The 26,688-nt window shown below is 40.6% G+C and overlaps 1 protein-coding gene across 1 annotated transcript in view; it reads left to right on the forward strand.

Annotated features, from left to right (window-relative positions):
- The window catches only part of CYFIP1 (cytoplasmic FMR1 interacting protein 1), a 109,053-nt gene that overhangs the window by 25,095 nt on the left and 57,270 nt on the right, over window positions 1–26,688 (forward strand). The window contains exons 2-13 of the mRNA XM_075852575.1: window positions 3,232–3,355; window positions 5,893–5,982; window positions 7,044–7,121; window positions 9,352–9,453; window positions 9,901–10,082; window positions 10,799–10,895; window positions 13,206–13,334; window positions 14,346–14,450; window positions 15,550–15,641; window positions 17,177–17,294; window positions 20,950–21,072; window positions 22,432–22,557. Coding sequence (XP_075708690.1) covers window positions 3,239–3,355; window positions 5,893–5,982; window positions 7,044–7,121; window positions 9,352–9,453; window positions 9,901–10,082; window positions 10,799–10,895; window positions 13,206–13,334; window positions 14,346–14,450; window positions 15,550–15,641; window positions 17,177–17,294; window positions 20,950–21,072; window positions 22,432–22,557 — 1,359 coding nt within the window. The 5' untranslated portion in view covers window positions 3,232–3,238. The remainder of the gene's footprint in view (window positions 1–3,231; window positions 3,356–5,892; window positions 5,983–7,043; window positions 7,122–9,351; window positions 9,454–9,900; window positions 10,083–10,798; window positions 10,896–13,205; window positions 13,335–14,345; window positions 14,451–15,549; window positions 15,642–17,176; window positions 17,295–20,949; window positions 21,073–22,431; window positions 22,558–26,688) is intronic.

The following is a 26,688-nucleotide window of genomic DNA, read 5'->3' on the forward strand; positions in this document are numbered from 1 at the left end:
TTTGAAAATCAATCCCAAGTGTTCCTAGAGTGCTTTAGGTTTCTTCTACGTGCTGTCCATATACGGACAGCGGTTCGTCCTGGAGGGAATCCCTGGCCACTTTGTCGGCAATGCTCTGGCCGGGGACTCCTCTGCTAGAGGGAGTTTCACAGGCGCGATCTACAGGGGAAGGGGGTAGCGCTATCTACAGGGGGGGCACTGTGTGGCACAATCTACAGTGGACGCTGTGTGGCACTATCTACAGGGGGTTGTGTGATGTTTATCTACACGTGGTAATATGGCATTATCTACAGGGGGTGTGGCACCACCTATAGGAAAAAAGGGTGGCGCCATCTACAGGGGGCGCGGGGTGGCGCCATCTGCAGGGGGCACGGGGTGGCGCCATCTACAGGGGGCACGGGGTGGCGCCATCTACAGGGGGCGCGGGGTGGCGCCATCTGCAGGGGGCACGGGGTGGCGCCATCTGCAGGGGCCGCGGGGTGGCGCCATCTGCAGGGGGGCCGCGGTGTGGCGCCGTCTGCATGGGGGGGCGCGGGCTGGCGCCATCTGCAGAGGGGCGCGGGGTGGCGCCATCCGCACACCCTGCTGTGTGAAACTGCAATCCCTGTGTGGTGTTGGGTGCCCTGAAGTTAGGGCTAGTGTTTGGCGTCTTTGCTGGCTCATAAGGCTTTGAAGATCTGAGGTGAGGTCAGTGGACAGCAGCTGCCTTGTGTGCTCTCTGGGCACCAACCTTGGCGCTGCACTGAATATGACACGCATAACATTACAATGTGTGTGGCAGACTTCAGTGTAGCGCTGAGGCCGTAGCAGAGAAGGAGAGCCCTGACATGGTACGTAACAAGTATTTAATCGTGTATCCAATCTATCACAAGTTACAATCCTCAGACGGAACTTCTCAGTGCTAAGGAACGCTGATGTGAACACCGAAAAGCCACATTCAGGTCCTCCTCAGATATTTGTGTAAATGGCTTTTTGCACTGGCCGATAAAGCATTATAGCACGTCCATCGGCGCTTGTTTAGCTCCATTTACATGGAGCAATAATTGTACTGTATTAGAATGAATGAGATAGTTCGTCCCCACACAGTTTGCATCATCGTTGGCAGCACATCCCCTTTTTAAACCAGGAGATGTGCTGTCGACAGCTATGATTTTTATTACCGCATAAAAGATGCGATCCCTGGGCCCTTTTACATGGGCCGATAATTGTAACACGCGTTTTGTTCCCCTGAACAGCCCATGTAAAAGGGTCATAAAGAGGCTCTGTCACCACATTATAAGTGCCCTATCTCCTACATAAGGAGATGGGTGCTATAATGTAGGTGAACGCAGTGCTTTTTAGTTAATAAAACAATCTATTTTTACCACTTTATTAGCGTTTTTAGATTTATGCTAATGAGTTGCTTAATGCCCAAGTGGGCGTATTTTTACATTAGACCAAGTGGGCGTTGTACAGGGGAGTGTATGACGCTGACCAATCGGCATCATGCACTCCTCTCCATTCATTTAGGCAGCGCATAGGGATCATGTTAGATTCTTATGTGCTGTCTTATACTAACACATTAACGATACTGGAGTGTTTAGACAGTGAATAGACATTCCACGGGATGTCTATTCACAATCTCTACACTTCGTTACTCTGTCTGTGGTACTTACAGCAGAGGACGCATAATCTCGCGAGATTACGTGGTAAATGACAGGTTACAACGAGATCACGCTTCCTCTGCTGTAACTACCATAGAAACAGTAACTAAGTGCAGAGATTGTGAATGGACATCCCGTGGAATGTCTATTCACTGTCTAAACACTTCAGTATTGTTAATGTGTTAGTATAAGACCGCACATAAGGATCTAACAGGATCCCTATGCGCTGTGTAAATGAATGGAGAGGAGTGCATGATGCTGATTGGTCAGCGTCATACACTCCCCTGTACAACGCCCACTTGGTCTAAAGTAAAAATACGCCCACTTGGGCATTAAGCAACTCATTAGCATAAATCTAAAACTAATAAAGTGGTAAAAATAAATCGTTTTTTTAAATAAAAAGCACTGCTGTCACCTAAATTATAGCGCCCATCTCCTTATGTAGGAGATAGGGCACTTATAATGTGGTGACAGAGCCTCTTTAAAGAGGCTCTGTCACCAGATTTTGCAACCCCTATCTGCTATTGCAGCAGATAGGCGCTGCAATGTAGATTACAGTAACGTTTTTATTTTTAAAAAACGAGCATTTTTGGCCAAGTTATGACCATTTTTGTATTTATGCAAATGAGGCTTGCAAAAGTCCAAGTGGGCGTGTTTAAAGTAAAAGTCCAAGTGGGTGTGTATTATGTGCGTACATCGGGGCGTTTTTACTACTTTTACTAGCTGGGCGTTCTGACGAGAAGTATCATCCACTTCTCTTCAGAACGCCCAGCTTCTGGCAGTGCAGATCTGTGACGTCACTCACAGGTCCTGCATCGTGTCGGCCACATCGGCACCAGAGGCTACAGTTGATTCTGCATCGGCGTTTGCAGGTAAGTCGATGTAGCTACTTACCTGCAAACGCTGATGCTGCTGCAGAATCAACTGTAGCCTCTGGTGCCGATGTGGCCGACACGATGCAGGACCTGTGAGTGACGTCACAGATCTGCACTGCCAGAAGCTGGGCGTTCTGAAGAGAAGTGGATGATTCTTCTCGTCAGAACGCCCAGCTAGTAAAAGTAGTAAAAACGCCCCGATGTACGAACATAATACACGCCCACTTGGACTTTTACTTTAAACACGCCCACTTGGACTTTTGCAAGCCTCATTTGCATAAATACAAAAATGGTCATAACTTGGCCAAAAATGCTCGTTTTTAAAAAATAAAAACATTACTGTAATCTACATTGCAGCGCCTATCTGCTGCAATAGCAGATAGGGGTTGCAAAATCTGGTGACAGAGCCTCTTTAAGGCTCATTTTACATCTGTGTTGGCGATCCATTCGGCACCTCTATCACATATTACATCAGATTGGACGGGTATACGGGTATCGCTGCTTGCTATTTTTTCAGTCAAAATGACAGACACCACAAAAGAACCAGACAGCCCCTATCATAAGCTAAAGGGGCTGTCGGGCACCGGAAGTACCTGTCGTACGACCGGTCCGGCACTGTATCATTGTTTTAGTTATAAATGCAAACCACGACGTTGATGTGAACATCACCTAATATAAAATGCTAACTTTTTTGGTTTATTTAATTTTTACAGCTTCAAAATGACGACACAGGTGACACTCGAGGATGCCCTCTCCAATGTAGATCTGTTGGAAGAGCTGCCTTTACCAGACCAGCAGCCCTGTATTGAGCCACCACCTTCTTCTCTCCTGTATCAGGTAGAATTATCCTAGATCATGTGCTGACAAAAATAAATAAATATAACACACACACACACACACACACACACACACACACACACACACACACACACACACACACACACACTCTGGAATAGATTGTCTATAGGCACGGAAATGCTGCATCTTACCACGATTTACAGGCAACAAGATGTACCATCATACAACTTCATTAATCTTCCTTGCTATTTCATACTTGCTGATTCTACTGCTGCATTGACTCCAATAGTGTGCCTGTTGTAAAGAGGGCACAACGGTCCAATAGTATGAACGCACAAAGTACTCACCCTTAGGATATACAGTGAAACCTTCTCAAAAAGACCATCTCTTTGAGAAGACCAACACCTGTCCGGAAGCCGCGACTGGAAGTAGTCATCTTACTGTCCGGCCGCGGCTTCCGGTCCACAAGAAAATGGCGCCGGATGTCGCTCTGCCGAAGACCTTCCTTTTGGACTGTGTGGGAGCGGCGCATGCGCTGTTCCCACACAGACGGCGTACACCGTAGTGAATGGAACGGCTCCCGTTCGCATTCTCTATGGGGATGTATGTGCCGTATTCCATCTCTGTATGTGTCGATTAACGACACATATAGAGATGAAAAAAAAAATGCCAGCCCCCATAGAGAAGAAAAAGTTAGAAGAAAAAAAAAAGTAAAACACACAAATAAATAAAATTTATTTTAATAACACACTAAAAGCAAATTGATATTAAATTTTTTTTTTTTCGTGACACCCATCCTTTAAAGCAGAGGTGTTTAAAATTTATCTAAATGATCTGGCCATTCACATCCAATTTACGGATGTATTTAGTCTGGAAGTAACTATTGAAAAGTAAAGTAAACTGTGTCTCCTGGGACAAATATCTTGAGGTACATTTATTTTCATATTTTAAGACAAATTTTTTATTGAAAGTTTTCAAGGTTATACAAAAATAAACATGATTATTGAATTTGACAGAAGTAGGTGATCACAAAAGCATAGAAATGCAAAATCAGTGTACACATACATGCATTAGAAGCACACTGGATACAGAATGAAATAAGCATAGTATCTGTAAATGGTAATGTAACCAGAGTAGTGAAGTCACAGAGACAAAAGGCATAACCTCCAAGGACTGAATTACGCCGGGTTACAGACCTCCAATATTCAAAAAGATGTATCAAAAACAAAAAATGTTTTAACAAATAAAATAGAACAGACATAAAATCCCTGCTCTAGGATTTGGAAATGTACAAGTGAAACCTAATGAGGTTCTAGAAGGTCACAATCTCTCTATGAAGGAAGCTGCTTATAAATGGTCCAAACAGCTCGCTTTTAATGGTTTACAAATACCTGTGGCTTATGTGGTCTTGTGGAGATTAAATTCACCATGACACAGTTTTATAATTAATCTTACGCATAATTTCTGCTTTAGTCGGAATAGAAGCACTCTTCCATCTCTGAGCAATACTTGTTCTTGGTACAGCCAACACATGAGCCACAATCGCGCTGTTCTCAGTGCCTATATCCTCCAGGGTCAGGGAAAGCAGCGCTACCTCCGGTCCCCAAGGAACAGGGAAGCCAATTATACTAGTCAACAATTGTTGTATCTCTGCCCAGAAGGGAACTATGAGATCACATCTCCACCAGACATATAATAGAGAGCCAATGGAGGCTTGACATCGCCAACAGTTATGAGACACGGTAGGAAACAATTTAGATAGGCGGTATGGAGTCATATACCAACTGTAGAGCAACTTCCGGGAAGCTTCCAAATGATTTACACAGTGAGATGCCTTGGAACAAATTTGAAACACCGCCTCCCACTGCCCAGCACTAAATGAACTCCCCAATTCCACTTCCCACTTTTGTATGAAATTAAGGGTAAACAGAGAAGATTCATGCTGGTGGATCGCCTCATAAGCTTTAGATATACCTTTAGATGTTAGTTTAGGGTTATAAAATAATTGTTCATAGCTGGTATCCGGGCCAGTGGCTGTAAATTTAACAGAGGAAAGGAAATGAAGATGCTTATAGAAGTCTCTAGGACTTAGACCATATTTGGAACATATTATAGAATAGGATAGCAGCAGATTATTGTCATATAATACTTCCAATGACACAATATCTTTAGTAATCCAGTCAGAGAAATTAGAATTAGATATAAAACGTTGCACCATAGCTAAAGAGACCATGCTACGCCTAAGAGGGAGAATAGAGGCATTATTAGACATGCCCTGCAATACCTGAAGAGATGCTTTAATTGTAGGAGATAGTTTACCCAGTATGCGTTCCCCAATCCTAGAAGTTTATCTTCATATTTTAATCATGGAAGTTATTCTATACAGAGGACTATTTATCTGAAGCTATAATATGAACAGCTATCCAAAGGATTCTGACCTCCTAGATTTAACATTTACTTTTTTTAGCAGTAAATTTGCAGAGAACATTTCTAGATTAGCAGAGATATAAACAATCATGCTTTAATCTCCTGCATACGTGTTATTTAGAGTTTATTCATTTTACATTTTTTTGCAGCCAAACTTTAACACTAACTTTGAGGACAGAAATGCCTTTGTCACTGGCATTGCGCGATACATTGAACAGGCTACAGTCCATTCTAGCATGGTGAGTGGTTAGTGTGTTGAAACATTCATTACATTGATTTTTTGTCCATATGTTTAAACAATTTAAATGTTGCTAGAAATAAACTTAAAGGCTATCTGTACCTTTTTGAAGCAAATGTTTAAAGTGATTTAAAATAACTTTTAAATTGACTGTTATTAAATAATATAATTTTTTAAGATATAGCTTCTGTCTCCTCTATATAATTTTAATAAGTCAATTTAAAAGTTGATTTAAATCATTGAAAAATTGATTTTATTGAAAAAATACAAACTGTTTGCTTCAGATGTTTAATAGCCTTCAATTCCCATGTTTGTTGTAAAGCCAGTTTGACTGATAACTATATGAGTGAAAGCCGAATGGTTTTCTGTTGCAGTTTTTGCAGCATTTACCTGGATTTTTTTTACTCCTCATAAAATCCTTTTCTTGTTGAATTAATTGTGGGAGAACGCACCATGGGTAATGGCCCTTTACCACTAGGAGGCTGACACTAGGTAGGAATCAGGAAATTGGCTCCGACCGGACAGGCCATACCTTTTGCACAGACACTGAGCTAATCTGTTTGTGCAGAAGCAGTAAAAGAAAAGATAACAACAGATCTAGTGAGAACAAAAATGTAACAACCAGAACAAAAACTTCAGGTCCAGTAAAACAAGAGGGCGGGATCTGTATCCCCCATTAAATTCAACAAGAAAAAGATTTTACGGCGAGTACAAAAATCCAATTTTCTTGTTAAAGCCATTGGGGGATAGAGCACCAATGGGCGTCCTAAAGCAATTTCGGAGGGGGGAAAGAGAAGGAATCTTCCATGTGACCTGCCTAACGCACAGAGCCTGAAGTGCCTTGCGACCCAGGCTGACATTGGTGGAAGCCACAGTATGAATTTGGTAGAGCTTCATGAAGGTTTGCACTGAATCCCAGGTAGCAGCCTTGAAAACCTGAGAGACTGAAACTTGGTGCCATACCACCCATGATTCACTGACCATCACAAGAGAAGACAGAATTATTTTTTTTTAGTAAATTATGTGAAGATAATAGTCTGAATTCTTTATTCTCCATTACAGAATGAAATGCTGGAAGAAGGGCAGGAGTATGCCATTATGCTTTACACGTGGCGAAGCTGCTCAAGAGCTATACCACAGGTAACTTTTTATCCTAATCCTGGCTTGAAGATTTATTGACCAGCTATTGGTTAATGCAGAGGTCACTTTTTTTTTTTTTTTTTTTCTGTTGTATTTTCTTGTTTACAGTGTCCTTTAATTACATTTTATTTCAGATTCCCTTATGAAACCTTGTACCTAAATCATACTTATCATTTTATTTTGTAAGCTGATATATATGTGTATATAAGCATGTTAAACAGTTTAAGCTTTGCTCACAAAACGTAGTTTAGGTGCAGCTTTTATACCCCCCGTAACACTTGGTGTAGATGATTGGGGCAGATAAAATAGGACTGAATAAGTAGTGTATGTAGCCTTTAAGAGGATTTCCACATAACATGTAAAAATGGCCATACGCTAACAAATCAGATGTTAGAGCGGTAGGCAAATATGTTTCTTTTGCTTAGAGACCTTGGCCTTTTTCTGATTTCTTGTGCCTGCCATTACTGCAAAAGTAACAAATGCAGCCTTATTGGTTGACCCGTTTGAATTCATTTCTCAGAAACTACGAACGACCAACTCTCATTTTATCGCCATATTCTATCCATAATAAAGTGATATTTTACTGAGAAACTAATTGAAGAGTGACAACCTTTGGCTGAACTTTTTGTTGTAGCTCTTGTAGGTAAAAAGCTAAATATACTATCTTTGGCTATCATTACTGTAGCATGCGGCCAATTTTACATTTATGGTGGAAGTCCTGTCTAAGTCTTGGTTTTCTTTTACACCGGCAGATATATGAAAGAAGCAATCCACTGTCATACGAGCGCTTTTCTCGTTTGTCAGTTGTTTTCTAGGCCCTTTAAGGCTATGTTCACACGGGGTCTTTTGCCGAGTTTTTTGACGCGGAAACCGCGTCGCAAAACTCGGCAGAAACGGCCCGAGAACGCCTCCCATTGATTTCAATGGGAGGCGTCGGCGTCTTTTTCCCGCGAGCAGTAAAACTGCCTCGCGGGAAAAAGAAGCGACATGCCCTATCTTCGGGCGCTTCCGCGTCCGACCTCCCATTGACTTCAATGGGAGGCAGGAGAAAGCGTGTTTTATGCCCGCGGCGCTCAATGGCCGCGGGCGAAAAACGGCGAGATAATTGCTATTCACACGGAGTATTTTGGGGGAGGAATATCTGCCTCAAAATTCAGTTTGGAGCTTTGAGGCAGATATTCCTCCCCCAAAATACTCCTTGTGAACATAGCCTAACTCGGACCAGTGATCAGGAACGAGTATTCCGTTCCCCTGATCATCCGCCTGTCTAAAAGGGCCTTTAGCTGCAATACGCCACTACCTGGTGAGTCTTTAAATATTTTTATTATCAAAACATTAGTTCTAAAACGATTTTTTTGCCGTGAAAAATCATTCAGATCTTCTAAATAATATCAGAATGATTGAACACTGCAATTGCCTTGCATAACAAATGTTAGATTGCCCATAATGACCCACACCAGAAGAATTTTTATTAGCATGCCTGATAAAGTTCAAGCCAACTGAACAGACAGTATAATTTTGTTACCATAAATGGATAATTTATTACAAGCTTGCTTGTCAGCAGACACATTTCGTTTGTGTTCCTTGTTTCTTTTCTATCAACCATCAAGGTTGTTTGGATGCCAGTTTAGATCAAGCTTGTCTTGAAGTATTTGTTACATAGTTGAACCGTTATTACAGGGGTTGCCCACTTTAAGAAAACGATCAGCAGTGTGTTCTAAACAGTATTTTTGGCAAACTTATTATGTGACTTTATTTGCACTTCAGCACAGTTGCATGTTAAAACAACGGACGTCACACGGACCTATGCAATTCATTGGGGCCATTCAGTGTTTTTCTCACTGCATGTCCTATACTTGTGTGTTTTTTGGCATCACGCACCCATTGAAGTCAATGGATTAATGAAATTCACGGACAGCACACGGGCGTCATCAGTTGCTAAAGGAATGATGAGGAAAAACACCTACAGTTTACTTTGCTGACTTAAAAAACGCGTGACATACGGATGACATACGCGCGTAAAAAATACAGACACGGATGTCACACGGAATTGCAACGCAAGGAAAACGCAAAAAGGACATGTTCGTGTGAATAAGGCCTTAGTAATGCAATGCCTGAATCACTCTTATAATTACATGAACATTGGCTTTCATATTTTTCTATAGTTAAGCTTTGCGGATTTCTGAATTAGTGAATGTAACACATGTCGATTATTTTATTTTACTTCAAGGTTAAATGCAACGAACAGCCTAACCGTGTAGAAATTTATGAGAAAACTGTGGAAGTTCTGGAACCAGAGGTCACCAAACTAATGAACTTCATGTATTTCCAGGTATTAGTTTCTGGCTTTACACAAATAAGTTCTGAAAACTTTTGCAATAAAATTAATCCTCCTAAATGAGGAATAATGTTCTGCTGCGCCTGTAGAAAATAAACAATACATCCATTTTTGACTGATGCTTTTATGTTAGTATTGTTCTTTCTCTGGGGTTGCCATGATGGCATGAATGGCCTTTTATACAAAGCGTGTTTTATCAGATTTTCAGTAACCGAAACCTATGAGCAGTACCAACGATGTTATAAGTGTTCTATAGAACCCCTATCCAGTTATGGTTCACAATCCTAGATTTAACCAATGTAATCTTCTCACATGTATATGTTCCATATCAGGTGAGCATTTTGACTATTTCCTTAGTGAGGATTATAACCTTCTTGCTCCTTAGTTTTATTTGATGTGAAGTAGTTCACTGGTGTAATATTTATTTGATTTTGGTGACAGAGAAATGCTACTGAACGCTTTTGTGCCGAAATGAAACGTCTTTGCCATGCGGAGAGAAGAAAAGACTTTGTGTCTGAAGCTTACTTATTAACTCTTGGAAAATTCATCAATATGTTTGCCGTCTTGGATGAGCTGAAAAATATGAAGTGCAGCGTGAAAAATGATCATTCGGCATACAAGAGGTGAGACGTTCATGGGTACCCATTGTTCTCTCCCCCACTTTTCCAGGTATCAATTTAATAACAAAATGCTTCAGTGATGTATTATGATCTATGTTTTAGATGCATTATGTAATGCTCCATAATTACGTCTTCTTCACATGAGGCAAGAACTGTTCCCATTCTTTTTTTCCCCCCAATTTTGTCTTTATAGGAAATGAGTTGTAATTTCATTATGAGAATAGCAGTATACATTTACAATGCATAACATAGCTAACTCACTCCTATTACCAGTAAACGGAATATACCTTTAAGTGGATACTAAAGTTAAAATTTTATATAGACTAGCTCAGACATATAGAAAATGTTTCTCTTCCCTGAACATGTTCTGTCCCATCTCCGTATAACTAGTGTTAAAAAAAAAATTAAATGTTATGTGGGTCCCAGAAGAAACCATTTTGTATTTACCTAGTTTTGGAGCATGTGAAAAATGTTGGTAAAAGCCTAGCATGGGATCCTCTGGGAGGCTGGCTGCTGCTTTAGAAACCTTCTCCCACATATTTTTCTACAATGACGGACCCGGTATGAAAAGCCCTGCACCATTTAGGAATGCTCCGCACCTCTGCTATTCTCTAGCCAAAGTGAATTGGACGAAGGAGATGGACCAATGCTTTTAAATGATGGCCAAGTCAAGAGTTTCTTTAATGTAATGACTTTTCCTGAATTTTATTTAATTACAGGGCTGCTCAGTTTTTGCGAAAAATGGCAGATCCCCAGTCGATCCAAGAGTCGCAGAACTTGTCCATGTTTCTCGCCAATCATAATAAGATAACTCAGGTGTGTACAACGTGTTTACTGCAGTATCATTGCATGCCATTGTTTTGTAACCAACATTATGCACTTTCTGTATCTCTATTTAAAATGCCACCAATAATCAACTGAGGGTCATTATGTTCTATACAGTGTGAAAATTGTAGAATTTAGCAAGCAACAGAAATAAGGACTGGAGATTCTGCATTTTATTAATTTTTATATTAAGTTTATGTGACAAGGCATTGATGGTTTTAGTTTTCTGCTTCAGTTTCACAGGCTTTTACAAATTCTTGAAATCGCTAGATCTATGTTAAAATAAAAAAAAAGCTTTCGTGCCTATGGTTACATGGCCCGGTCAGTCTGTTTACAAGTCTACAGCAATGAAGCACCCAACAGCTGTCTGCAGCGGTGACTGCAGTAAGGTCAACAGATCACTGCTGCAGCTTTGTAAATGGAGCCAGTGGGATGCCATAGAACTGACTGTGTGGAATTTTATAAGTGAGTAATTCTTGAGAGAGTAAAAATGGAGTCCAAATTACCAGTATCTGCATAAGTAAAAACACATTGGTGAAAGGATGTAAAGACAGATACATGAAAGCTGAAGCCCCTTTCATGTTGACCAAAGTGTATAGGCACATTGGGGATCAGAGGTAGTTAAGACTAGGTCTATACAATGTTTTTGTCATACAGTTGCTGTATACATTTTTTGCCGTTTCCTGCAAAAATTGGATTGCAACATTTGTATTCTTCGGCCATTGACACTTGCTTTAAAAAAAAAAAAAAAAAAAAAAAAAAAGAATATATCTGGATACTGTGTTTTTATTATTTTTGTGGCACTCATCCAGGGTCTTGTGTTTCCTGAGTCTTAAAGAGGCTCTGTCACCAGATTATCAAATCCCTATCTCCTATTGAATTTGATAGGCGCTGCAATGTAAATTACAGCAAAGTTTTTTTTTTTTTTTGTTTTTTTTTTAAAACGATCATTTTTGCCCAAGTTATGAGCAATTTTATATTTATGCAAATAAGCTTTTCAATGGACAACTGGGCGTGTTTTCTCGTTTTACCAACTGGGCGTGTATTGTGTTTTTACCAACTGGGCGTTGTGAATAGAAGTGTATGACGCTGACAAATCAGCGTCATACACTTCTCATCGTTCCCACCCAGATTCTTTCACTGCTGACACACAACGTGACGTCACCCACAGGTCCTTCAACCTTGGCGTCGGACAAAGAAGTTACATCGGCTCCAGGCGTCCAAAAGGTTAATATGCTCGTCTCTAGGGAGTTTGCTATGCTTACCTGCACATGATGATGCTGCTGCAGATTCAACTGTACCCTCTGAAGCCTGGAGCTGATGTGTCTTCTCTCTTCCGACGCCAAGGTTGAAGGACCTGTGGGTGACGTCAAGCTGGGTGTCTGCAGTGAAAGAAGCTTGGTGGGAACTATGAGGTCACCCACAGATCCTTCAACCTTGGCGTCGGACGAGAGAAGACACATCGGCTCCAGGCGTCAGAGGGTACAGTTGAATCTGCAGCAGCATCACCGTGTGCAGGTAAGCATAGTAAACTCCCTAGAGACGATGAGAAGTGTATGACGCTGATTTGTCAGCGGCATACACTTCTATTCACAACGCCCAGTTGGTAAAAACACGCCCAGTTGTCCATTGAAAAGCTCATTTGCATAAATATAAAATTGCTCATAACTTGGGCAAAAATGATCGTTTTTAAAAAAACAAATAAAAAGATCGCTGTTATCTACATTGCAGCGCCGATCACATTCAATAGGAGATAGGGATTTGATAATCTGGTGACAGAGCCTCTTTAAGGACTTTATACACGTTACATTAACGATGGCCGTACCTGCCAATTTCTGCGGGAACAGCTGACCATCTAATGTGTATGGTGCCCTCTTGAATTGGATCAGGCAGTTGATTTCAACATCCCTGAACCTTTTGTCCTTAGGAGAGATAAGCCTCCACCAGAGGTGTCTGGACGTGGGTTACTCTCCTCTTCAGAATACCGGACGTACATGTGTATGGGGAATCAGGAGGAATAGTTGTCGCCTGAACGTTAGGCCCAAAGCTATCTAAAGTGTATGGCCTTAGTTTTAAGTGGAAGTCTCCCTAGCTCTTAATAGTGTTTCATTGTGCAATTCTTCCTGTTCATACAGCCAGCATAGAATCCTGATAAATTGGGTTGAGGGTGCCATATAATGAACTAATTTTTAATTTCCTTTTGTTATCGGTGTGACAAAACACAGCATTTCAGACTGCATTTTGGTTTTCACATTACAATCCTATACCCTTTCATTTGTAGTGTTCTTTTTTTTTTTTCAGTCATTACAGCAACAGCTGGAAGTCATTCCTGGCTATGAAGAACTTCTTGCCGATATAGTGAACTTATGTGTTGACTACTATGACAACAAAATGTACTTGACGCCTGGAGAGAAACACATGTTACTAAAAGTAAGGAAGCTGCCGTACTGTATTTTACTTTGTGAGTGGGTAATGGAAGAGTCATTTCACTCTATTCATTTTGTATAAAAAAAATAAGCCAGTTTGGTGTCCAAGTGTATTGGGTTTGTGGTATAAAACGTATAACTTTCTGATTATCTCAGAAAATAGTATATGGAGCAAATTATCTTATTCACATCTATTGTGAATATTCCCGCATCAAAAGTAATGTTCTTAGTGTTGTGAATATTCCTGCGGGGGACTAAGTAGTTGGAGATTGTATCCACCTAGAAATCTTGGCTGTGTAAATCATTTCGGCATTTGGCAAAAGAGTGCAACCCACAAAAGTACAGTGTTCTCTTCAGCTTAGGACTTGTTCACATCTGCGTTGGGGGCTCCATTAGGAAAAATGGTTGAAAAATAGCACAACATGCTGCGCTAGTTTGTTCAGCAAAACGAAGGACACCATAACTAAAACCTGGTGGAAGTCCATATTAAAGTCAAAGTGTTCCATCTGGAGCCGACGGATCCGGCGCTGCCATTTTTTTGTTATGCTCCTATGACTAAGCAGAACAACGGAAAACCAGAAAAGTGAATACCGCCTTATTCAACAGTTCAGAAGCTAACCACCATTTTATTCTACAGTAATTTCTATAAAGTCCTACCTGTCTGAAGAATACACTTATTGTCTACTACCAGTAGATAAAATTCTGTTCCAGTGCATGGCTCATTAGAGGACACCACTCTGGTACACATACTGTAACTAGACGAGCTCATGTGTGTCCATCACAGGACAATACAAATTTGTATCTACTAGAACTAAACCATGACCTCAAGGAATCTTGAAAACTGTGAGGAATTGATACAGAAAGTATATTTGAAAAATTCTAAAACTTTTCATTTATACCAAAAAAATAAAATGTATTTGCTGAAAATGGAAAACCTGTTTCTATTAGTTTATTGAATTTCAGAAAACCAATATCTTGACGTCTCATCGTATTAAATTATTTTTATTTTTTTTAGGTTATGGGATTTGGATTGTATCTCATGGATGGGAGCTTGAGTAACGTCTACAAACTGGATGCTAAGAAGAGAATTAATCTGACGAAAATAGACAAGTTCTTTAAGGTAGCAATATAAACAATAAAGATTTTAATATGTTCAGCAAAGATTCCTTTTTACAGCATTGGTGTAAAACTCATGATAGACATTGATTAGCCCCTTTGACAATCTGTATGACTTGATATTAAAGGGTTTTTCCAGGATTAGAAATTGGTCTATTTTTTATTTTTTTCCTAAATAAGCAGAGACACTTTATGGGCTGTGCCTGGTATTGCAACTCAGCCCACTTTTACTTGAATAGTGATGAGCTGTAAATATCAGACACGGCCCATGAACAAGAGTTGTGCTATTTATTGAAGGGGAAAAAAAGCAGACCCTTTCTTCTAGTCCAAGACAATCCTTTAAAAATGTTTGTTCTTTAAAGCTATGGACACCTTTTGAGGGCATTTTTTTTTAAATTTAATAAACGAACAGCTGTATTGTTCGTTTTACACCGAATCCGTCAGTATCAGTGGACACGCAAGATCCACCTGTAATCGATCACATCTAAGTTCACAACTTAGATGTGATCGATAACCGCTCGATCCTGCGTGTCTGAGGATCCGAGGGACTGACTGATTCAGTGTAAAAACGAATGATACAGCTGCTCTGTATAGAGAATACAGAACAGCTGTATCTCCAAAAGTAAAACTATTTTTTAATGAAGACAATTTACAAAGCTACACTAAACACACTGACTAATCTATATATATTTTTTTTTAAATGCCCTAGAAGGCGTCAGCCTTTAAACTTCATGCAATACCAAATAGTGGAAAACAAAAATGAACTGAAATAACTTGTGTGGTTCTAAATAACTTTCCATATGTAGCTTTTATAAGCCTGCTTGTGCTATTTGATTTTGTCCCCTAGTCTAAGCATATATTTAATGTAACATCCTCTTATTTGTAGTTAAATAGACATATTGCTGTGATCTAGTTATGTGTAGCCACAAATACATAACTGCTTATGCTAGATGTCTTCTAAGGGTTAATAGTAATTATATGTACTATTGTGTCGACCTGTCCAGCAGAGGCTCACTCAGTTGTTATATTTGTTGAGCAATCCTTCCATGCTTTCTCAGTGTCAATCATCCTACTGTTTTTTGTTATCCGTTTCATGAGTACAGCAGCTGCAGGTGGTGCCACTATTTGGGGACATGCAAATAGAACTTGCAAGATACATTAAAACCAGTGCACATTACGAGGAGAATAAATCTAGGTAAGGGTTCCTAGTGCCTTCCAGCGATAATGCTAATAATGTAATATGGAGATTTGTAATAATCTTTCACTTGTCCATTGCGCATATACTTACATATTAGGCCATTGCAAATGAATGCTAGGGGAATTAAAATTTTCTGTAGTTTCTCTCAATCAATTCATATACATGCCAACCTGCTTGTATGATAAGAATAGTCCTAAAGGGTGAAAGAACATTAATAAACATATGTTTGGTAACTCTTGGTGAGTTTGCAATTATAAACCTATGCTTTATATCGCTGTTTGTAACTAGGTAGACAGGACATCTCTGATTGTACCATAATGTTTATTTTTTATATCTTTTTGTTTTTACTTAGAGAACTATCTTTTCTTTGCTTTTTGTCTAGTAATAAATATTTTGTTAGGTCCCCATCACATCGCGTTATTTGCCTTCCGTCAGAGGTATAAGCTAGGAGGACTCCCTATGTATATCTCCAAGGGGAGGCTGCAATGTAGTTGACTGTACTTGCATACAGTGGGATACTTCATCCAAACAGTCTGGAGCCTTTTGCAGAGTGCCTTAAGACAACCGCCCTGAGAAAGTTCCTGATGACTCTGTCCATATATGGACAGTTATGTCACTGGAGCTTTACCAGGGCTGGAATGCCCGGGCAGAGTACTACCACACGAAGCTCCAGTGACATAACTGTCCATGTGACTTCAGGATCTTCCCCAGGGTCCGAGTCACCGGAAAGAGCACTACCTGATGCTTTCTCTGCCCGACGACACCGGCCCTGGGAAAGCTGATGTCTGACGTCATGAGCTTCCCAGGCAGAGCGCTACCGCATGAAGCTCCAGTGGCAGACTGTCCATATATGGACGGTTACGTCACTTGCAGCTTCCCGACGTATACGTATACTTGTGATTGATGCCATACAGTGGCATCAGTTATCCATAGGCTCCCATGTTAAATAAAAAATATATATACTGCGTGGTATACATTTTTTTTTTTTTAATTGCGGGATTTCTCAGAATGAGATATCGTAGTCTATTACGCTATTCCCTACCTTAAAAAAAAAAAAAAAAAGGGGGGTATACCTACGTAAACCAGCTTGACTCAGACCACAAGGACACTGTTTATCCCTCCACCAGGCTAATATAGCCCGATCTACGTTTATTGTGTACGTCAGGAGCTTTCCCGACTTACACGGTAAGCATAAGGAAAAAATGTGATGTACAGGGGGCCTTGATATTCTGTATTTTACGATCATAATTCATCATCATCTTTATTATTATCATTAAGTATTATTTTAAAGTGTCAGTCCAGTTATACTCTCCTGCCCAAACTAACATCGGCCGTGGACAGACGCTCCTGCACGCAGGGCAGTACTGTTGCCGTGTCAACCTTATGACACCCAGGGAGTATCGTGCATGGGTCCAATTAATTATAGTAAACTAATTAAAAAATTATTTCTGTAAAGGAACTGTATTTCTCTCGATTTCTAAGTATACCATGTTTTGTTTTTTTGTAACGCTCCTATTCGTACTGTCAAACAGATGGACATGTACGTCGTCCAGCAGCAGTCCTCAGTACAACATCTGTGAGCAGATGATCCAGATTAAAGAAGACCACATGCGCTTTATCTCGGAACTGGCACGTTACAGCAATAGTGAGGTACGTTCCTTACCCAGCCCTCTGTGTTCTTAATAGTTGGAGAGCTAACTAGGTTCAATAACTAAAGGAATTACACATTGTAAAGCACAGGTATGATTTAGTGCATACATGCATTGCGCAAGATCTATTATGTGTTTTGGAAAATTTCTGTGCCTCACTAGGCCATTTTGAAAAGTGTCTAGAAAAGAGAGCTTAAAATGCACAAAATTTTGGTGCAAAATATTAATTTAAAGTAAGCCAACCCAAGAGGTGGCGCAAGGAAGAGAAAAGTTTCTAACAGGTCTAGCGAGATGTGCCAAATCTATCATACAGCATGCATTGCTGTGATTAAATTTGGGACATCTGCCCGGTCTAGTTTTAAGCTGTCTTGGTTTGACCGTAATAATAAAGGTGCCCCATTGAGTTTTGCACTTTTTAACCCTTTCCCTGCCAAGGATGTATCTCATATTTCCTAGCAGATGGATACTTCAGTAGCCAAGGGCATATCTGATGCATCCTTGCTACTAAAGACTCTAGTTCAGACTAGATCGCAGCTAGAGTTCTAGGTGCTGTTTTAAATCTAAAATTCTTAGGTGCGATCTAGTCTAGTCGAGTTAGAGGGTGAGGTGGGCGGACATCACCTATACATTTCACCATACATTATGGGTCAGTAATGTGGTTTTATCATGTCTTATTATGAATACTACTTTTCAATACCAACTACATTGTTTCCACATGTTTGGTTAAAACCTCTCCTATAGCATGTACTGCTAGGGTTTGTAGAACATTCAGTCGACTGCGCTATTCCGTCGAAAAAACGGAAACCTGCCGGAGCGGTGACAGACGGAAGCCATTAGCAATGTTTCCGTCACCATTGATATCAATGGTGATGCAAACGGAAGTTTGACTTTCCGTTGAGGGGTTCCACGACGGAAACCTCAGACGGAACCCCTCAACGGAAAGCCAACGCTGATGTGAACCGGCCCTTCACACTATTGATTAGGGTTAGGCTTTGTTCACATATCGCGGGTAATTTTTTACATTTTTCAAATAGTAACTACCAATATGCTTTAAAGGGGTTGTCCACAGGATAGGTTATCAGTATATGAACAGTGGGGGTCAGACACCCTGACCCTGTACCGGCTGCCTCCGGGCGCCGTAAGCTATGCAGGGTCAATGCCGGAAGCAGAAGGCTTCGTACGCACTATAGCGGCCGTGCTGCATTACTGCAGCTCTGCTCCTATTGAAGCGAGTAGGAGGAGAGCTGCAGTAACCCAGCACGCGTGCTATACAGTGGTCGGAGCTATCTGCTTCCGGCACATGTGGATAGGTCATGAGTATAAAAAGAAAGAAACCCCGAGCCTGGACAACCCCTTTTAACAGCAATGTGTGAACACCGCATTAGTGTTTATATAAGGGGATGGAAAATGATATACCTATATAATCCCCAATTTTAATTTGCATGGAAGAATTGGAACATTCATTCCTGCCGTTTTTGGCGTATTTTTAACACACACCTGTGAACATAGACTTGTGTGGAATTCGTGAAGTCCTAACATCTTACAATTCAGAGTACATTTTGTTTGTATAAGGAGTCTACTTGATTAAACATTTTAGTCGTAAATTTGAATTTAATGGAATTTTTGCTTATAATCGCTGTTTGAGCCAAAGTTGTGTTTCTATACACAATAGTCTATGTTCTCAAAATCTAGATATTGGTAGCACAGGAGCTGTTTGCCATGTTCAATAATATATTTTCTGTACACATTTGTGGATAATAGTCAAATATTGCATGGCCTCTGTTTCAGCGTATTTTAGAGCGCAAGCTCTTGTTTATGAGGATATGTGTTGTATATGAACTTTGCACAGTTTGATCTATTATTATATTGTATTTGTGTACAGACGTCTGCTTGTAGGTGAGTTTTAGGCGCAAATGTACATTTTAATGCAATTTTTTAAAAATAATTCCTGTTTGTCACAAAGTTACATGAACTTGGAGATGACTGCCAATAGCATGTCAAGACAATTGCAGTTGTCAGATTTTCAACATTGTGAGAAACTAGACATGGACCGCACATCAACAATATATACGTTGATCTGAGCCGCATAATTTAGAAACATGAACATGAGGTTCTTTGTAAACATTTTAATCAAACTGTATAAGCCCACTTGCCACTACACGGCGACCTCTTTTTAAAGGGAATGTGTCGCTAGAACATTTTTTTTTTTAGTTAAACAGTTAGTATATACATGTTTACACATTGTTCTGATTTTTTAAATTTTTTCACAAGTCAGGAAATACTATAAATTATATTCTAATTTATAACATTTTCATGTGCTGGTCACTAGAGGGAGCAATTCCCAAAATTGCAGCATTGGCATGTGGTAAAGCAACCTCATTGCTTTATGCTGCAAAATTGGAGAAGACACACTCGCTCTAGTGTGCTCAATTAATCCCCCTCCTTTATCCTGGCTAGTGCCAGGAGAAAGGAGGGGGTTGAATGTTCAAACCTCCTACACTGTGTGCCGCCATTTTTTGTGCGAATACACAGTGTAGTAGGCTTGCATACAGTGGTAATCACACAGTAAAACACAAACATAACTTACCTGCTCCTGCCACCGCTTGCTTCTGAACATATGTCCGGAATCTGCGACCGGAAGTAATCATCTTACTGTCCGGCCGCGGCTTCTGGTCCACATGAAAATGGCGCCGGATGTCGCTCGGCCGAAGACCTTCTTTTTGGACTGTGTGGGAGCGGCGCATGCGCCGTTCCCACACAGACGGCGTACACTATAGTGAATGGAACGGCTCCCGTTCGCATTCTCGATGGAGTTGTATGTGCCGTATTCCATCTCTGTATGTGTCGTTAATCAACACATACAGAGATGAAAAAAAAATAGCAGCCCCCATAGTGAAGTAAAAGTAAGAAAAAAAGTAAAACGCAAAAACACAAATAAATAAAATGTATTTTAATAACACACTAAAAGCAAATTTATATATAAAAATTTTTTTTCGCGACACCTGTCCTTTAAAGTGGGTCCCTACTCTATGGGCTGCAGCACCGCATGGTGGCCCCCGTCACCGCAGCACCGCTCCCGCAGAGGGAGCAACCCAGTGGTCCAAAAGCACCCATGCTTTCAGAACGTGCCAAGCCTCCTTCACTCTGGGCCACGTCCCCCCACAAGTGCAGCACTACAGCAACAGACCCCACCATACAGCACCACAACATGTGAACAGATGGAATGAGCTCGCCTTACCATGTGCCCCCAGTGGCCAACTGAGAGCACAAGCAAGAGCAGGAACACTTATGAGGTCATTCCTGAATTAAAATCAGCTGGGTCAAATGTGTAGAGTGCTGCTGCCAAGTAAAACAAAAGTGTGGCCTAAATCTTTTATTAATCGTAATCGAGGTTACATGTTCAAATCGTGATTTTGATTTGGGTCATAATCGCCCAGCTCTTTTTTGTCATTTTATTTTTATCTTTTGTACAGGTTTGCATAGGTCAAAAGTGTGAAAATTGTCCTGGCTGTCTTTGTTTTTAGTAAAAAATTAACACTTTCCTTAAAATCCTGGCACCCATTAAAAACATTTATAATAATTGTATCGTTATTGGTAAATATTTAATAGTTTTCACACGTTCCAATTTTTTAGTAATTTTTCCCCCCATTCATTAGGTGGTAACTGGTTCTGGTCGCCAAGAAGCGCAGAAGACTGATGCAGAGTACCGTAAACTGTTTGACCTGTCCTTGCAAGGACTTCAGCTGTTGTCACAATGGAGTGCACATGTTATGGAAGTGGTAAGTCCTACAAAAGAACTTAACAATCCCTTCTACCACCTCATAAAAAAAACTGCATTGTAGGGAAAAAGGTCACATCACGCTTAGTGTCTTACCTCCCAACTTTCTAGCCCCGCCCAATCTTTGCCCTTACACACTCGGTTCAGCCCACACGGCAACATGCTGCTATAATGCCTCCCCACGGTATAATGCCCCCATAGAACCCCACACAGTATAATGCTCTTATAGCTACCCGCCAAACCGTATAATACCCCATAGTGCCTCCCACAAAGTATAATGCACCCTTCGCGGTCCCCGCACACTATTATGCCCCCAAAGATGCCGCCATACTGTATAAATCCAACACAGATGCGCCCCATACAACAGAATACCCCCTTAGTTTCCCCATACAATATAATGCCCCCTTAGCTGCCCAATACAGTATAATGCCCCTACAGCTACCCCATACAGTATAATGCCCCCTTAGCTGTCACCATACAGTATAATTCACCATAGTGCCTAATAAAAAAAATAATAAAATAAATACTTACCTAGCCCTCTTCCCACGATGAGTGGAGGAGATCCCTCTGTTCCTCTGCTCTATACTATGAATGGTTCGGCACCGACAAGCGCGATGACGTCACTGCATCGCGCCTGTCTGTGCCGAGTGGCCCATGTCCGCTTTACACATTGAATGCTGAAGCAGGGAGCTGACAATTCCTTGCTTTAGCATTCGATTGAACTGTAAGTGCGTCCTCAGGACGCAGACACAGTAGGCACAGGTACATACCACCGTCCACCCGTGATAGCGGGACACCGCCAGGAATCCGGGACTGTGCTGATAAATCCGGGACGGTTGGAAGGTATGCGATCTGTTACTTCTTAAAGAGCCTTTTCAACAATATAGTGTCAACACATGGATGTAAATATGCTTTCCTGCACTTATGGAACTTTGTTCTCTCCATGTAAGTTGCAAGTTTCAGCTGGACACAACTTTTAGTTTGTGCAGCGCACATTGCAAAAATGTTAACAGAGTTCTGTTTCTAAGTCTTCTCCATTCTGTATGGTTAACATTGCTGTAGTGCTCCTATTGATTGTCATGGGAGCTGTATGGTAAGGCTACCCATTTAAAATGTGTTTTTAGAATGTTTTTTTTATTAATTGTGAATGCATCAAACTATTTTGGTGTACTGAGCAAGGAATCCCTCAAATTAGACCTGATTAATTGCTAGAGGGTGGGCCCATAGCGAATGCGTTCATTTCACCTCTTACTTGGTGTAATTGTGTATTTGATAGCATTAGGTAGATTCAACAACAATATAAAAAAAAAAAATGAAACTTTATATTAAAATAATGGCTTTACTGTGTTTTGTTTAACAGTACTCATGGAAGCTTGTGCACCCAACTGATAAGTATTCCAACAAAGACTGCCCAGACAATGCCGAGGAGTATGAGAGAGCTACACGTTACAACTACACCAGCGAAGAGAAGTTTGCTCTTGTGGAAGTATGCAGTTTTTATTTTTTGTATGTATATATTTATGTGTGTGTGTGTATATATAAAAAAGCAGAATGAGCTTTACTGGATCTGAAGTAACTGTAATCTCAAAGGAATCATATAAGTTGGAGTTGTTCTGTAGCATCTATTGTTTTGAAGACCTTTTAGGGCTTTCTTCCTAATTGCTTACAGGGTTTGTCCCACGAATGCATATTCTGATGACCTCATTCCTTTCAAAAAGTTAATAATTTTCCCCAATGGAAGCTCTTTTTATTTTTTTTTTTTTTTTTTTTTTTATTCGTTTTATTCAACATTTTACAAATACAGTATGAAAAGCAGTTGGAGAGTATTTCATGAGAACAATAATCTCATCATCATCATCAGATAAGCGATGTTCAATAATGATACATACATATATAACAAATATGAATAAGTCATCCAATTGTAAATCTACATAACGTAATTATATAAAGTGAGAGGAGTGAAAACAGTCTACAAAACCAAAAGTAGACCTTTGAACAGAACATAATGCCTATGTCATATTCTTTGTCATGTATAACAGGTATACGTCAGGTTATCAACACATTCAGGAACAGGATTATGTTATTGAAAGAGAGTTTTCATCAGAAACATCAAACCTAGCCAAGCATTGACCCCAAATTTAGTTACATTTATTAGAGCAGCCCCGATGGTGATATTTTTATTGCTCGTATGAAATAACAGTAGTAACAAGCGTTTTCCAAGCCGATAGCGATGGTGGAGTGTCTGCCATCCAGTGCATAGCTATCGTTTTCCTAGCTAAAAATAAAGTTTCTTTCAGAAAAGCACAAGTGTGATGTGCCCAGTGTTCTTCATTCAGAAGACCCAACAAGGCTATTTTCGGGATAAACGGCAAAGGGGATGGTAGCATTGGTGTAATAGTGTAATGTACTAGTTTCCAAAGAGCCGAGATAAATGGACATTTCCAAATGAGGTGCCAGATGTCCACCTCAGGTCGATAACATCTGTGGCAATCAGATTTGGGAGTTCTACCCATTCGATGTAGACGTATAGGAGTAAGATGAGTCTGGTGGATAATAATATAACTGAAGAAGTCTATTATTAATTGCCGGAGATACCGACAAATGTGAATATAACAAGTCATTTACGTCATCGGGGGAAAGATCCGGAATTTGTACTTTCCACTTATCAAGTACTGGGAGTGGAGTAGAGTTTATCCTGGCTGAGAGCAAATGAGTATAAAAGGCCGAAATAAGACCTCTGGGGCCTTGAGACTTCAATTCGCCAATAACGGGGTATTTGGATATAATGGTTGTGCTTGGTGGAAATTGTACCTGTAAGGCGTGGCGAAGTTGTAAGTATCTGTGCCATTGTAACCCTGAGATATGGTAAGTATCTTGCAGTTGTGTGAATGTAAGGAAGGAGCCGTTGTCATAACCATCACCAAGTCGAACTACTCCCAGGTCTTGCCAGACTTGTGAGTCCGCTAGCATTTGGATGGAGGGTAAAGTAGGATTATGCCACAAAGGCAATTCAGGAATGGTGTCCCTTATAGGTAAGTATTTTTTTAGATGTACACCAAATTTCTAATGCAAAGAGTGTGTAGAGGGAGTAAGGTAGTTCGCTTGGATCCTGGATATTCTAAGCAAACTATGACCTGCTACCAGAGAAGCCAAATAATAATCTGCATCAGAAAGAGGGGTATCGTGGACTAAATTAGTATATTACGGAGTTGACCAGCCAAGTAATATAAATGAAAGTCTGACAAAGCCATACCTCCATCAGTTTTAGGACGTTGCAAGGTAGTTAGTTTGTTTTGATCTGGACGAACCCCATATGTATTTAATAGCTAAAGAATTAAGGGATCGGAAGAAAGACATAAGCACTGTGACAGGCATATGTTGCAATACATAAGTACATTTGGTTGTGCTACCATTTTAACTAAAATTATGTGGCCTGCAACGGATAGCGGTAATTTGGACCATAATCTAAATTTAGCTCCTACCTGTCCTAATAATGGGGCAACAGTTTATGATCAAGAACCATATGGATTGCAAGATATTTAAACGGAAACTGTTTCAAGACCATATTGTAATAGCAATGGGTCAGGAGTGGGATTTCTGGCCGTGTATAGTATGGCCGAATTCTGCCAATTTACCCGAGTCCTGAGTATTGTGAGAAAGTATTAAGTGATCGGACAGCTAAGTGGAATAATTCAGAGGGATTTCTCAAAAAAAGGACCATGTCATCGGCATATAAAGCCACTACAATCGCTTCTATGGCTATAGCAAATAAAGCCGGAGACCGTGGACATCCCTGTCTTGTGCCACGGGCCAGAGGGAAAGGGAGGGAAGCAGATGTTATTAACAACCACATTGGCCATAGAGGATGCATATATTAGCTGAATCCACATTTGAAACTGGGGACTAAAACGTGTCAAGCAGGCCGATAAAAACAACCAATCCACAGAATCGAATGCCTTCATTGTATCTAAAGAAGCAATCGCCCATGGCATATCATGTGCTCTGCCTAACTGTATAATAGTTTGCACTTTCCTGATATTTACAGTTGTGGACTTTCCCGGCATAAACCCAGTTTGATCCGAATGGATTATAGAAAGAATAACCTTGTTTAGTCTTCTGGCTAGTATCTTAGTCAAAATGTTATAGTCATTAACTAGTGATATGGGTCTTTATGAGCCACACTCAAGATGGTCTTTGTCAGGTTTTAGTAGCACTATGATCGTAGCATCATAGAATGTAGATGGAAGGGAGCGTATCTAATAGAAGTATACAGAAGATATTTAGACACAATAGCCCCACTCCTATCAGCAGGCCATCGGGGCCAGGAGATTTATTCAAGGCCATATCTCTTATTGCGTCTTGAACTTCTGTCCGTGTAAATGGGGATTCTAATCTAGAAATTTGCTCATATGAAAGAGTCGGGAATGTGAGATCTTGTAAATATGTTAAAACATCAATTACAGAGTAAGCATTAGAGGAGCTATATAACTCCCCAATGGAAGCTTTAAAAAAAAAAAAAGTTGATATCGAACTTACAAGCGGTGATTGGCGGCCCCTGCTCTGCCTCAGCTGCAGGTCTGTGCATGTCCTTACAATGAGGCTGTGGTGGGACACGGAACTATCTCCGCAATCCCAGCATAGTGATACACATTTTTAACAGCTGGTATCCCATTGCCCAGAAAACAGATTATACTCATCTGCCTGACCCTTTGACAAAGCTTACAACTACCGGGAAAACATTCTTGGATGCCGTCCTGGCAGGGATATAGGGACTGAATTTATTGCTAATAGCATTAGAGAAAATAACTGCACAGATTAAGGCCCCATGCATACGTCCATGCAGTATTTACGGTCAATAAATACCGCACGAACAGGCCGTGGAGATTCATCCGCATATGTGGACTGTTATCACAGTTATAAGTAAAGGAGCACGGTCCGTAAATGCGAAAAATAGGACATGTCCTGTTTTTTTGCGGCTCATTTCTACAGCCTGGACACACCTGTAAATATACGGTAAGGTGTCCGTGGCCGATTGATTTGAATGTGTCAGTATTTTATCTGCAAATACGGATACATAATTACGGATGAAAACTACAAACGTGTGCATGAAGCCTTACAATAATAGAGCGGGAGCTGTAAGTCACGCATTGCTGTCTCCTACAGCTGATATATGGCAGAGAGAGACAGTGCGTTCATACAAATGAGAGGTCCATTCTCCATGTAAATATAGGGAGGTTCAAAGCAGGTCTGGCTTACTTTCTATGACTTAGAAAGGGCTGCAAACAAGAAATCAACAGTAGTTTGCTGGCCACTGTTATGCACTCTGCAATATTATGTTGCATATCTATGCACATTTTAGAAACTGCAGGAACCAATCAGGAAGAGGCACACGCAAGGCATTATGGGGCTTGTAGGAAACAGTCTTTCTAGTCACATCACTTGTGCCTCAACTGGATCCCTCTCACCTTCTCTACTGTTGGTCGCTGCACAGGAGGAGAAAGGTTCATGGTTTTCTCTTCTTTCAGAAGCCAGAGATCTGTGTCCATGCACATGTGGTGAACTAACCCGAACACCGAATTGCATTTCTCTACCTTGCTTGTCTCACGCAAGCTGTGTT

The sequence above is a fragment of the Rhinoderma darwinii genome, chromosome 2, assembly GCF_050947455.1.
Source record: "Rhinoderma darwinii isolate aRhiDar2 chromosome 2, aRhiDar2.hap1, whole genome shotgun sequence".
Taxonomy (NCBI): domain Eukaryota; kingdom Metazoa; phylum Chordata; class Amphibia; order Anura; family Rhinodermatidae; genus Rhinoderma; species Rhinoderma darwinii.